Genomic DNA, 13366 nt, shown 5'->3' on the forward strand with positions numbered 1-13366 from the left:
TTTCAAGGCAATTGTCCATTCAATAACTGTCACGATTTTTCAGTTTGGAACAAAGTTTTTGACCAACCAACAGACCGACCAACTAAAACTGCACCTGTCACCTTCAGCTGTTATTACGCACTGACACCAATAAGTTTTATGAGCAGTAGCAATTGCTTTGATGACTTTTTACCCCAAGTTTATCCTCTCAAGCTACAGACAAAGTTGACCTATCGCTGTGATTGGTGGTATTGTATCTGCAGACACATTTGTATTACTGTAACCTGTTTTATAGAAGAAAAAAAAAATCATCTATATTTTGGGTAATGTGTAATTATAACAGTCTTCTGAACAGACGCTAGCAATGAACATTGATCACAGATACAGTAATAAAGGGCAATGTTCTTTTTAGAAGAGATATAATGTCGATATTATCTAAGAATCAGGCCTCTTCCAGTGTAACTAAATATGCATAAATAGTTCAGCAACTGACATAGATTTTCTAAATGTTTAGTTAGATTAACACTATTATAGAAAACGCAATACTAATTTCATCATCATCTCTTGCTAGGATAATATGTTCTAATATGAATACAGAGCTGGAGTCCTGCCAGTTGGCTTTGTTTTGTTAGCTTGCAACAACTAAAACTATCATGAGACTTGTACACAGGCACTTTGCTGCAGTTGTTTTACTACACCTCCAGTCATATTCACGCTACATGCTTTACTCAACAATAGGGTCATCACCTACAATTTCCCTAAGATGTCATGTTAATTCATAGAAAACATGATTAAAATTTTATGCATAGCTCTCCCTTTCTTTCACAGCATTTGCTCTCGCTCTGTGTTCGCCTCTACATTCAGAAAAGGCTTTGGTGTAATTCTGCTCACTTTGAAGAGTTTTCCTCCGGGAGATTTTAACATGCCTGCTGCTTTTCAATGAACTTCGTGTCATTACCCTTTCTTTATCTCACCCTATTGTTCTCTTGAAATAATCTTTTCCTTTTCTTTGTTCGCCCTGTGCGTCTTCCCCACCTCCATCTGCCTCTCTGCTCTCTCTGATATTTCAATCTTCAACAGCTTTTTTATTTAATCAGACATCGTATGAATTTTAGCTACACAAATAAACTGTTTGTAGAGCTTAGAGTTGCCAGGTTTAGATTTCAATGTAGCATGAAGACGTTTTTTTATGTTCACAGCCTTGGGCAATACTTAACATTGCTCATAAGAATTTTATTGTGCAGAACAGAAACAAATGAAACCTGTGGCATCCTGTAGGCTATATCAGAGAGGTAATTTGGGATCTTCTCCTTCAGAATCACTTTACCCCCTCTTATATGCATATTATACTCTTATATGTATATTATGTAACTAATTGCGATATATCTGATATACCTATTTGTCATCTTAAAGCAGCAGAATGCTGTTTCTTCTTCACTTGGTCCGAGTCTATGTATAAGGACATGAAGATGGATGACATGTGGTGCATTTATGACCCCTACAGTACAAATCAGCCATGATAGGCACAATGAGTCACCCCTCCTTGAGGAGCTGCTCACCCACCAAGTATATTTGGGGTTTCTGCAGAGTGTAAGTGTCCTGTGGTGCTTTAAATGTTGCTTCAGTGGTTCTTCTACCCTAATAAGCGTGAAATCAACTCATTTAAAACCCCTATGTGTAGACTTTTAATGTGATTATAATGTCTTTCAAATCATTCTGATGGCATATATCTTTGTTAGAAAAATTAAATAATGCTGGTTGAAACTGATGCACTTTTTGTAATGCAAAGTGTCTTTTATATGAGAGGTAACAAACATGGAAATTTACAAAGTGGCTTTAATGATCTTTACTATATGTACAACATTACATCATGAATGATCGACGACTGCATGCTGTCTAAAAATAGTTCAATCTGCCTTCAAAAGCAAATATTAGCTGGACAATTTAAAGGATAAAGGATAATTCTGGTTTATTGCAACTTATTTTTGTAGCTTTGGCCGTCATTTCTATCAGTTATGATAACTGACCCTAACCCTAAACAAGCCGATCCAGGAAGTCTGACTGTAAGCTGTGGCCATTTACAACGGACAGCGTGGGTTTGTCTTCATTTTCTCTGCTAAATAAGTTAAGCGTTCTCAGATTTCAGCAGTTAACTTGGTGAATTCAGTGTTATCATAAGCAGAACTGCAGGGGCACAAATTGAGTGAAAAGACATAAAAACTGAGAACAATCAGAAATAATAGGATTCATGTATGGATGACAATATTCCAATCTATTAATGGATATGGAATGTAAAACACAAAAAAAACAAAAACGTGCATGTGAGAATATGTAAGCCGATAGCCGGGCTGTGATATAAGAAGGGTCTCTGACAAATGGAATTATGGGGACAATCTTGAATAATTCATTACGAAAGTGAGTTAGGTATGATAGGTGACTCGCACAGCCAAGACATTTATTCCACTGAGATCGTTAAAGTCCATATATAAATGAATCTGGAGGATTGGAGCACTCTCTTTGAAGAATGTGAGCAATAGAGCAGGCTAGTAAATGATTGAATGAGAAGGAGAGAGAGAGATGAATTAGTAGACACAGAGAGAGTGAGATTGCATGAAAATGAACTGAGGACAATGAAATTTAATAATTCATGTGTTAATAAAGCATTTCCAGTGTAAACGCACTTGCCAAACCTCATTGTTGCACCACTCAGACAAGAACTACAAACTGCCTTTCAATGCAGGAGGCTTATGGGAAGTCATGCATTTCCTCTGAGGCAGTACAAGAAGATATGAATCACAATAAAACAACTGACAAAATTAAATACCACAACATGTGTTGTGTTTAAAAAGATACATTTGTTCACTGAAGCTCAGATTAACGCACATCCACACATACAGATTGCATTTATACCTCTTACAATGTTTCTGTGAGGAAGAAATGAGGTAAATCTCAGTGGGTGGAGCTTAATAGCCATAATGTTTTTTGAAGCACAAGTTAGTTAACTTGCAAATTTCAGCAGCGAAGAAGAATATCTTTAAAAACACACACACAGAGACACACACACACACACACAAATAACAGTTACTTATTTTATTTTAATTCACTAAAGTCTCCCTCCACTAAAAAATGTGTTTTTCTTCTTGTTCCTACATGCTTGAGCTTCACTGTGCAGAGTTTGACAGCAGAAGGTTGTTTTCCCATTCATAGTCAAAGTAGAGTGTTTTATATACAACTTTAAAACCTGTCTGGCGGGGATCTGTAAAGGAATAGTTGGACATTTTGGGAAACACGCTGATTTGTTTTCTTGCCAAGAGTCAGATCTATATCATGTCCATTAGAGCTACAGCCAGCAGTCCGGAAGCAAGCAAGGGGAAACAGCTATCCTAAATCTCTCAAAAGGTAATCCAATGTACAAAAATGTTGTGGACTATTTCTTGGCAGTGACTTCTCAACATGATGACAATATACTCCAGGAAGTTACTGGCCGAGTAATAGCCTGGCACATAACCAATAAAACCTTTAAAAGTAATTGAGGTAGCTAATTTGCATACTGATGAATTATGATTATAATAAAAAATAGTAATGAATAATTCAGTATCTCTGTCATTTAATTGCATAAAGTTTTAAAGTACATTAAGGGTGTATTGTTTTAAGTTTCTGACATTAGTCAACATGCGTGTCGGCTTTGTTTGTGTGTCACTTTTACCCAAACTGATCATTTTTCCTTTTCTACATGTACATGGTTTAAATGGTTTTGATATGACAAAGGCATATCCAATTATACATGCATGTATGTATGTGAGAATTGTGTCCCCACTGACCACAACAAAACAAGATAAATAAGTAAATGCTGCCTAAAAAGGTTTTCACTGCTCAATACATCATGGCAGGCAAGTCTCAACTGTGTGTCAGAGGCAGCTGTTTTTTTCTGCTCAGCTTCCTATCCAAATGTGCAGCCATTAGAACAACAAACCACCATGGGACTTGAGATGCAACAAGTGTGACGCTGCATTACTCACATCAAGCCAGATGGATTTGTACTGACAACAGCAACCACAGTGTCACCGCCTTGTTGTCAATTGCACCAGGTGTGTTAAATAGATGTAGAAATGAATGTAATAACATCTGATGATACAAGCTGCTCCGTGAGGCAGAAGAGGAGGGAGGCTGTCCGAGATTTTGAACACAAGAATACTGCAGCTGGAAAATTTGAGGAGTGTGACAGCATATAACAGGATTTGATGAATCATTTCTCCCACAAAAAAATTGCCTTGTACTTTTGCAATGATTAACCGGTAGAATAGAAGAATATATTAATATTTAACAGTGAGCAGTGAGCCCATTTTGGAAAACAGCATACATGAGGCAAACGTAGTACCTTTTACGGGGCCTCTTACATCAGAGCTTTTAATGTTAAAGTAAAGAAACTGGTTTCTGGATTTTCTTAAACACAAAGAACCATTATCGTCACACAGAATCAGACTTCTGGAGGTCGGCCCCTGATTTTGGACGATATTCTTTATGGATCTGACACAGGGTCACTGTCATGTTAAACTGAACTGCCATTTCCTTTGTCAAGTCTGACATTGTGTTTGGGCTGCTTATTTTCTCAATTAATTAATTGGTAATTTAATCTATGACATGACAGAAAATGGTGAAACTCCTAAAGCCCAAAGTGACGTCCTCAAATGTCTTGTTTTTTCCTGAGCAACAGTCCACAACCCAAAGATATTCAATTTACAATCATAGAAGACTAAAGAAACCGTAAAATGTTCACATTTGAGAAGCTGGAATGAGAATTTTGGCATTTCTTCTTAAAAAATCACTCAAAACAATTAATAGTTGACAGTTAATTTCCTGTCAATCAACTAATCACTTAATTGACTAATCTTTGCAGCTCTAATTGTGTTCATGTTAGCTGGTTTGTATAGGAAGTGGGGGGCTCTTCTGTTTTGCCTTAACTAATCACTAATGAGTGACATATTGTATCTATTAGCCAATGGCGTTTTATTTTCAAAATGGACTCTGTGAGTAATTTTTAAATAATTTGCTCCTTAACGCTAATGATGATCAAAAACTCCAGAGGGTACCGTTAACATTTTTCATGACAACTGAAGAAATATGAATATATAAGAGTTGTTATTCTACAGGTAACAGTAAATCTCTACCATGCTTGTAGCCATATTTGTTGCAAATTCTGTCACTATTTTTCTGGATTTGGAAGAAGACAGCCCCATTCCCCAATCCCACATACAAAGCTCCAACTGGTTTGGATGTTTTCCCACCATGGAAAAAGGTTAGAAAAGGGTTTTCCCTAAACTGTTGACACACAATCGGCAGCATACTGTTATATAAAATATCACTGATGCTGTAGCATTAAGAGTTTTCCTTAATGGAAAAAAGGGGACTTGCCCAAACCATGAAAAACAGCCCTAGATTACAAGTATACAAAGTATAAGGGCAGGTTGTCCACACACTGTACTTTAGCTGTATTTACAGTTGTATTAATGGATAGACAAATTATGTTGAGCAAATATATTTAGTACAATGTACCTATAAAATTGCATATGTTCATATAATAGCAGCACAGACCCTCATCAGTGAGCTGTGTTGAGATGATGCAGCAGCAAGAGCCTCATACAAGGCCTAAATGAGATCTTTTCACCTGGATATGTGATGTTTTCTGCTACTACACTGTGTGCAAGGTTGCAGTGTCCGTTATGTGGATATAATGTTCAGCCCCATACTTACATGACCATTTCCCCCCAAAGACATGATCTGGTTTCAGAGAAACAGTTCCTATCCACCCTTATTTTCCTTCTACTCTGGCCTCACGCCGTGATCCTATTTTCTCTTGTTGTATTCAATTTCTGCACATTCCCCAGGCACAAGGCAGGCCTGTCACATCCATACTACAATCCAGGTGTAATAACGTGCGAGCAGAACTACAAAACCACTCAGACTCAGCCCCTGAGCGGCATAGGGAACCCAGATAAGCCTTGGTACTGAAAACACTGGCAACGACAGCCCGCCACAATACATTCACCATCACGCACAATATGTAAGCCAAACACACATGCACAAACATGTTTGTTTATAGCACTTTTTAAGGGAACTGCACTGACATTTATTCCCAGGTGGTTTATACCTTAAATTGGACCATAACTGATCAAAATAATGTAATATTGTAATGTAATGTAATAACAGTGTGCATGTTAAAATTCTGACTTTACCTTACTAATACTAATATATTTCTTAGAAAGTTGATGTAATATCAAATGGCAGTGCAAGTTTGAAGAAGACGATTGAAGATGGTTCCCCCAAAAAAGTAAGTCCATGCCAAAGAAATGAAAACATAAGCTGGCAAACAATAAAGAGATGGACACTGACAAACGGAAGATTCCTGCATGCAGGATTATTTGTTAGAAGTGTTAGAAGTCCTAAACCTTAACTGAAAACATAAATCTGTCCCTTTAAAGTCACTGCTCTGTGTCATTCGTTCACTTTTGTACACTTTTTTTTCTTATGAAAGCATGAAGATGTATCCCAGCCCAACCAAAACTACTGTATGACCCCCAGTAAGTAGAGCAGTAGTCATGACACAAACGAGTGAGTGATTCATGATTTTACAAGCAAGGAAATAATCATTTTACAGGCTAAACAATCAGTTATTTAAAAGTCGATACATTAATGTAATAAAAATGGTTCCGGCACTAGCTAAATATCACCAGGATGTTTTATTGATCTGTGAATAACAGGATCAAGTTTTGAAATGAGCCAGTTTTTACATTTGTGTCCCCAGATGGCTAGTTTTTAGGGCGCAATACGCTTCAGAATATTACACTGTATTACATGGAAATATGCATATTTTAAAGTGTTTTTATGCCCAAAAGGAGGAATCACCATAATGTGACATGACATGCAGACATCAAGTCACAGCAGTTTAATTTATATGAGAGTGCTGTTGCCCCTCTAATATTTACTACATTTTTAAAGAGGTGATTCATTAAAATCAGTGACCTTTGTACTCATATATATGTATGTAGTGGATTGAGATATCACTGGATGAAAGAAGGGGTCTAGCTTTCTACTGCAAAGTAAAAAAAAAAAAAAAAAAAGAAGAAGAAGAAATTCCCTGGAGTCTCCCTGGTTATCGTGCTGCATTAATTTTGTATGTTGAAGATGGTAGATCCCAGCTTCTGACCTGAATATACTGTTTTGCGCAGCTGCTTTTTAAAACTTAAAGTCAGTCACAATGGACACCTACAACAAACACAAATGTTAAACAATGTTTGTAGCTCATATTTCATATTCATGTTCCTAATATTTCATATTATAGTAGTCCATTTTGGAACAAACCAACACAAGTTTTTGTCACCATGAGAGTGTGTAAGATTTAGGGGGATCTGTTGGCAGAAATGGAATATAATAATCATAAATTTGTTTTAATTCGTGTTTAATCACCTGAAACTAAGAATTGTTGTGTTTTCATTAGCTAGAATGAGCCATTTATATCTACATAAGGAGTGGGTCCTCTTCCCAAGTAGGTCTATCTGCGGACTCACGGTATCTACATGACACACCCACTTTACCACATGACACACCCACTTTACTACATGACACACCCACTTGGTTAGGTTTAGGCATGGAGGGGTGTGTGTCATGTAGCAAAGTGTATAAGTAAGGTGTAAGGTTTAAGGTGTGTTGTGTAGGACTGCAAGACGACAGATAGACCTTTCTCTGTCTTCCACAGAGACACCATGTTGCACTGCCATGTTTCTACAGTAGCACAGAGTGGACAAACCATACACTGGCTCTAGTGACTTTCACGTTTTTCATAAGTTTCACCTCCACCGTAGGTTCTCCTACAGTACACACTTAAAAAGGGGAGGGTCATTTAGTTGGTTGCAATCTGCATCCTCAGCTCTAGATTCCACTAAATCCTACACATTGGTCCTTTAAGAGCTGTCCTTAGTGCTCCAGAGTGGACATTTCTCAACCTGCAATTTTTTTTGTTTACTTTTTTTTCCTGGTATTTCTGGAAGTCATTAGTGTGATGGTTTAACATGGCATCACAAGTCTTTCCTAGTCCATTTTGCTTGGTGTGTTTTGATTCATGGAGGCCTTGTCTAAACTGAAAAGAGACTCTTTTCGACCCCTCAGCATGCACACACTTTCTTGGCAGCACTCCTCAGACAGCTTTCTACAGTTATATAGTTATTTGGTTAGAGAAGCCCCTCATTAAAATTCCCCTACTGTGTACTCTTACTGCAGGCCTGCCAGAGGTCAGGAGCAAGAGTGTAATCATGAAGAAAGAGCTCAATGTGAGTGTCACTCCAGACTTCATTTTCTCACATGTGGTTGTCCAAGTGTGAGAAACTGCTGCTTACCAGAAGTCATCATTCATCTATTTATACCAGCAAAAGTTGAATTCACTGTAGTTGGTTCAGATTATGGGTAACAACATTTTACAATATACAAACAGGCATAATGTTAATACTTCAACTGATGAACAAATCACAAGCGATTAATATTAATGTATTATTGTATATATGTAATGTATTAATGTTTATTAGGGTTCATTATTTTCTGTCATTTTTAAATGCTGTTTTTACATGTCCCTTAATTTATAGTAATTTCCCTGGAGTAATTTGCAGGTATTTAATGGTACAACATATAAGAAAAAATGGAAAAAAAAGTGTTAAGTTGGTTTAGTTGATATTACATTTGGGTTTATATGTAGATGTTAATTTGCAAACATTTTGAATAAATTAGATTCCTAATAATTCTGTAACAGATATAAAATACTTCAGTGTGTAAATTTGTGTGTCAGATTACATTTTAGCATATTAGATTCTAATTATCCAATTTCCCATAAACTGCACTACACTTTGAAAAAAGCATTATAAGTTACACAGATTGTTACAGTTATTGAAAAAATGTCCTGGAAATTACTGTAATAGAGAATTAACCCAAACATAATGATTGGGAATTTATCACCTAAACCAACTTAACACTTTTTCCACTTTTTCTTATAATTTGTACCAAATTGCACCACCCTTTTTATAGAATATCCTAAAAATTAAGTGTTAACTACCTGAAAATTACACTTCATTTCCAGGAAATTACAATTTTTTCTGTTCATTTAATCATTAAAAAAACAAGCAATAATGATAGCAAAATGACCTTTTTCAACTGTAAACTGCTGTGATGTGTGTCCTCTTGCAGAGGAAAACATATCTTTTATGAATAAAGCTTGTGTCATTTGCAGAAAGCAGAGAGTCGAATGTTTTCTTAGTGGTTGTTGGGCTCCACCAAAGCTTGCGACCAAAACTGTTTGTTATTCTAATCAACAGAATCTGTAGGCTTGGCTGAAGAGTGGACAGTGTCCCATATTTTGAACTGGAGCAGGGATATTGTTGTGCTAGCGCTGGAGGCATTGGATCTGTGACACAGGATGAGCAGGAGGAGAAGAACTCTCCAAGTCTTGATGAAGTGGGTGAAATCCCTGCTCGACTAAGAGAGTCCTGTGTCTAATGGATCTCCTCATGCCTCATGCAGCTGCTTTGCGGTTGCATGAAGTGATCAGATTCGTGGCTTGTGCAATCTGTTCCACTCTCATATTAGAGCAGAATTGATTGCTGTTGACACAAAATTAAAAAAACCTAATTAAATTACAGCTATCTCATGAAACTTTGCCTTCAGGGGTCATACAGAAAACATCACGATGCTACTAAATATTATTACACAGTGATGTGTAATAATATCATTTAGCATTTTGGAGTAGAAATTCTACAACATAAATATAGTTTAAACTGAATTTACAGCTTTGGTTCAGAAAATAGACAGAACCTGTTCCTCCATGTATCCTTCATCCGCACTCACTGCTGCCTGTTAGTTTGCGCCTTCAGGACTGTGTTATGTAACAGTGTTAAGCTACAGTTTGCATATTGATTGACCGTCATTTCTGTATGTGTTTACTCTACGTGGACTTAATGCACGGACTGATGTGCAGGGTTTTGTGATGTATTTTGGGTGAGAACTGGTGAATAATAATTATTATATGGGTAAGAGTCTCTTTAACTGTGACAGTCTTATTAAACAATGTGCTCTGTCTGACTCCCTTCTGTCTCTTCCGCTCCTGAGAATTGTGTGTTACTGTGATGATTTTAATTAAAACTGAATCTCGGAGTTCTTTAAAGGAGCTCAGGTGCCATCTGTATATATTAATGAATGAATCCGTGTTGCCTTTAGCTGATGTAACCGTTTGAAATGTTTTGCTCCTATTGAGAGAGTTTTAAATGGTAAAGAATATCTCATTCCTTCACAGTGCTGTAAGGAATGAGCAAAGGGGGCAACTGAAAGCTCCATACTTACTGGGTGTCAACTGCTTTGAGCAAATTTAATTGGAATTTTGTTTAGAAAACCATTAAAGCATGCAGTATCAACTGATGATAAGGGGCTTAAAGTGAGTCCTTGTCCCAAAAAACCTCAAGTGCCTTTGAAAATTGAGTTTAATCTAATTACCACACAGCAAAGCTGGGACCAGGTAGTATTCCAGCACATTAAAACTGTGCACACTGCAGAGAGTAGGGGGAACAGGGGTTAATGAAGGCCCTGCAGCTAGTTTTTTCCACCGTGGGCCCTGTTAGCAGGTTACTTCAGCCATGACAAGTGAAGTATGATTGTGCAGTAAAGGCTACAGCATATTGAATCCACAAAATATTGATTTGAAATGGAGCCTTCCATTAATTGATTGACGGTTCCCAGTTGCATAAAGGTGGTGACTTCAACCAATGCTTCTGAATGGTAATTAATACACTGACTCAGAGCATCAATGAATACATATGCATTACCAGGGGTTCAGTACATTGCAGCACAAAATATTATCACCATCAGGAAACCACAAATTTGCATTAGAAAATTAATAACATGAAATTATTTAGTTTGGTTTTTGCACAGTCTGTTGCCAGTGAATGTGGGTTAAGTATTTTGTCACTTACTTTAACATATATATAAAAAAAAATCTAATGAAAATAAACTCTCCTCATCTGAATTTTGTGCATACAGTGACAAAAGTGTGTCATTTATTTTTGCATCGGGCTCTTTAGAGACCAATTCATCTCTAAACTGTGAGCTCAGGTGGGCGCTTCATGAATCCAAATATGTTAATCACTGGTCTGAGCTTTCATTCATCATAATTCATTCATCAGTCAAAGTATCGGCGCGCTTTGCCTGTAAATGTCTTCAGATGTCCTCAGTTCTCATTAAGCGCTTTGGAGGTGGACTTTGTATTTTGTTAGATTAGTTCAAATATTGCTCTATTTCATTAAAGAGTCTTCCGAGTAAATAAACACCTTAAAACATCCATTGCGCAGTTTGAATTAAAGGCTAATTCAAGATAACAATTGCACTCACGGGTCCCATCGAAACGAGTGGCGATGGTATCCAAGAAGGTGTTCTGTGGCGCGATCAGACCCCGCATCACCGGCATCCGAGACCGGGTGGAGCCGCGTCTCTCCCGGCGCTCCGAGCCATGGCTCTCAGCGGCGGTAGACACGAAGCCCGGTAGGAACTTGGACGTGGCCCCCGGCGCTCCTCCTAACCCCTGGAGGAGGGAGCCGAGCCGAGACACCCGGGACTCCACGGTCCAAAACTAACCAACGACCACCGAGCAGGTGATCCAGGCTAAGTGGAGGAGAGAGGAGCCACTGGAGGCTGGAGGGGAGAGAGGACGGAGGGATGGAGGGATGGAGGGACCGCGGAGAGGATGGTCACATTTACGCACGAATGTGCTGCAATGCAATCCCTCTCTCCTCCTCCCCTTCCCTCTCTCTTTCTCTCTTCCTCTCTTGCACAAACACTTTTTTTTCTCTCTTAACATTCCCCTCTTTCAGCAGTGAGGTAAACCACGCTTTTTCCAATCGCTCTACCCTTCGCCCCCCACCCCCCCCTTTTCCTCTGTGCCAGTGCTTCCTCTTCCCTCTCTCTCTCTTTGAAATCCTTCACCTCTCACCCTTTGATGTTCTGATGAATGCCTGTTTAAAGCGGGGAAATGAAAGTGTCATATTGTCTTTTATTTCGGGTATTGCTCATGAATTCATTTATTATCTCCAGCACAGCCTGCCATGTTTCACACGTAAAGCTGTAAAATCTGTCACTCCAAGAACAAAATGAATCATATACAGTGAGAATGGACAAAAGATTAAAACATCAATATTGTGATGAATATCATTTTTCACACCTATAATGTTATATTCCACATGTGCCTATGTAATTTCTTCACATGTTCAATGCATATACTGTGTACACATTTTAACAAGGCTGACAGTAGCTGACTATGAACTGGAGAAAGGAGGTTCAAATACAGTAAGCTTTTATAAGAGACCTTGTCAAGGTTTTTCAAAAATAATGAATAGACCAACACACTTTTCTGAAAGGTAGCTTAGTGTTAAATCTCAAAGGGCCCACAACAAAACTGTTTTGTTTAAGGTGTAATGTGTTTCGTGACTCGACTCATAGTTCTCGACTCACACCGGTTGTTTTATCCCATTACCTACAACACCTCCATGTGCGCTTGGTGGAGAGTATAATTTGATATGTGTAGCTATATGTACTATAGGGACTACTGTATATTGATCAACAGCCTGGGTTGTTTGTCTTTGAGAAATGCTCTCATTTGATTTAAAGGAAATGAAATTGAAATATAAATAAAAAATTTGATGCTTTTATCATGGCGTAATGCTGACCACAGACAAAACTATGCATTTGTTTTCTAATTTTACACTTAAAGGCATTCAGAATGAAAGTCTATATTAAAGGATTTCATACAGCAGGTGTACCCTCTGCCCTTCCCCTTTGGCTGTGGCCTCAAACTATCCTGCAGTGACTATTTTTATTCAAACAGAAAATCCTGAAAGTGGATATTTTCACATTTATTTTCACGGTAGCTGCCTCAGATTTCCTAAAGGTCTTGTTATTGCCAGCTGTAGAAAGTAAGTAAACCTCTACTTTACTACATTTTCAAAAGGCAAATATCGTACTTTGTCTTCCACTTAATTTATATTAAAACATACTTACCCTGCACATCAAGGTTTACATGCAAAACATGATCATTCTACAAAACTAGAATTCAGTAATGTAACACTCTGCCTATATAGTGCTTTAATCTGGATACTTTAAGTACATTTTGCTGGTAATATTGCTTGTATTAGCAGTACTAGAGTATTTTTACACTAAGGTACATACTTTTACTGAGCTAAAAAATTTCAATTTCCTCACAACTAGTAATTCCAATTTTAGTAAGAGATTTTCTGTAGAGACCTCTGGTTTACATGACATTAACCATCATTATCACCAAAATCACTGTTGGTAATTTATATGTTTA

At 37.6% G+C, this 13366-nt stretch overlaps 1 protein-coding gene across 1 annotated transcript in view; it reads right to left on the minus strand.

The window, feature by feature from the left end:
* Positions 1-11726, minus strand: part of LOC122976327 (potassium voltage-gated channel subfamily H member 3-like) — a 38196-nt gene extending 26470 nt beyond the window's left edge. The window contains exon 1 of the mRNA XM_044344735.1: positions 11398-11726. Coding sequence (XP_044200670.1) covers positions 11398-11473 — 76 coding nt within the window. The 5' untranslated portion in view covers positions 11474-11726. The remainder of the gene's footprint in view (positions 1-11397) is intronic.
* Between the last annotated feature and the right edge of the window lie 1640 nt (positions 11727-13366).

The sequence above is a fragment of the Thunnus albacares genome, chromosome 24 (genome assembly GCF_914725855.1).
Source record: "Thunnus albacares chromosome 24, fThuAlb1.1, whole genome shotgun sequence".
In the NCBI taxonomy this organism is placed as follows: domain Eukaryota; kingdom Metazoa; phylum Chordata; class Actinopteri; order Scombriformes; family Scombridae; genus Thunnus; species Thunnus albacares.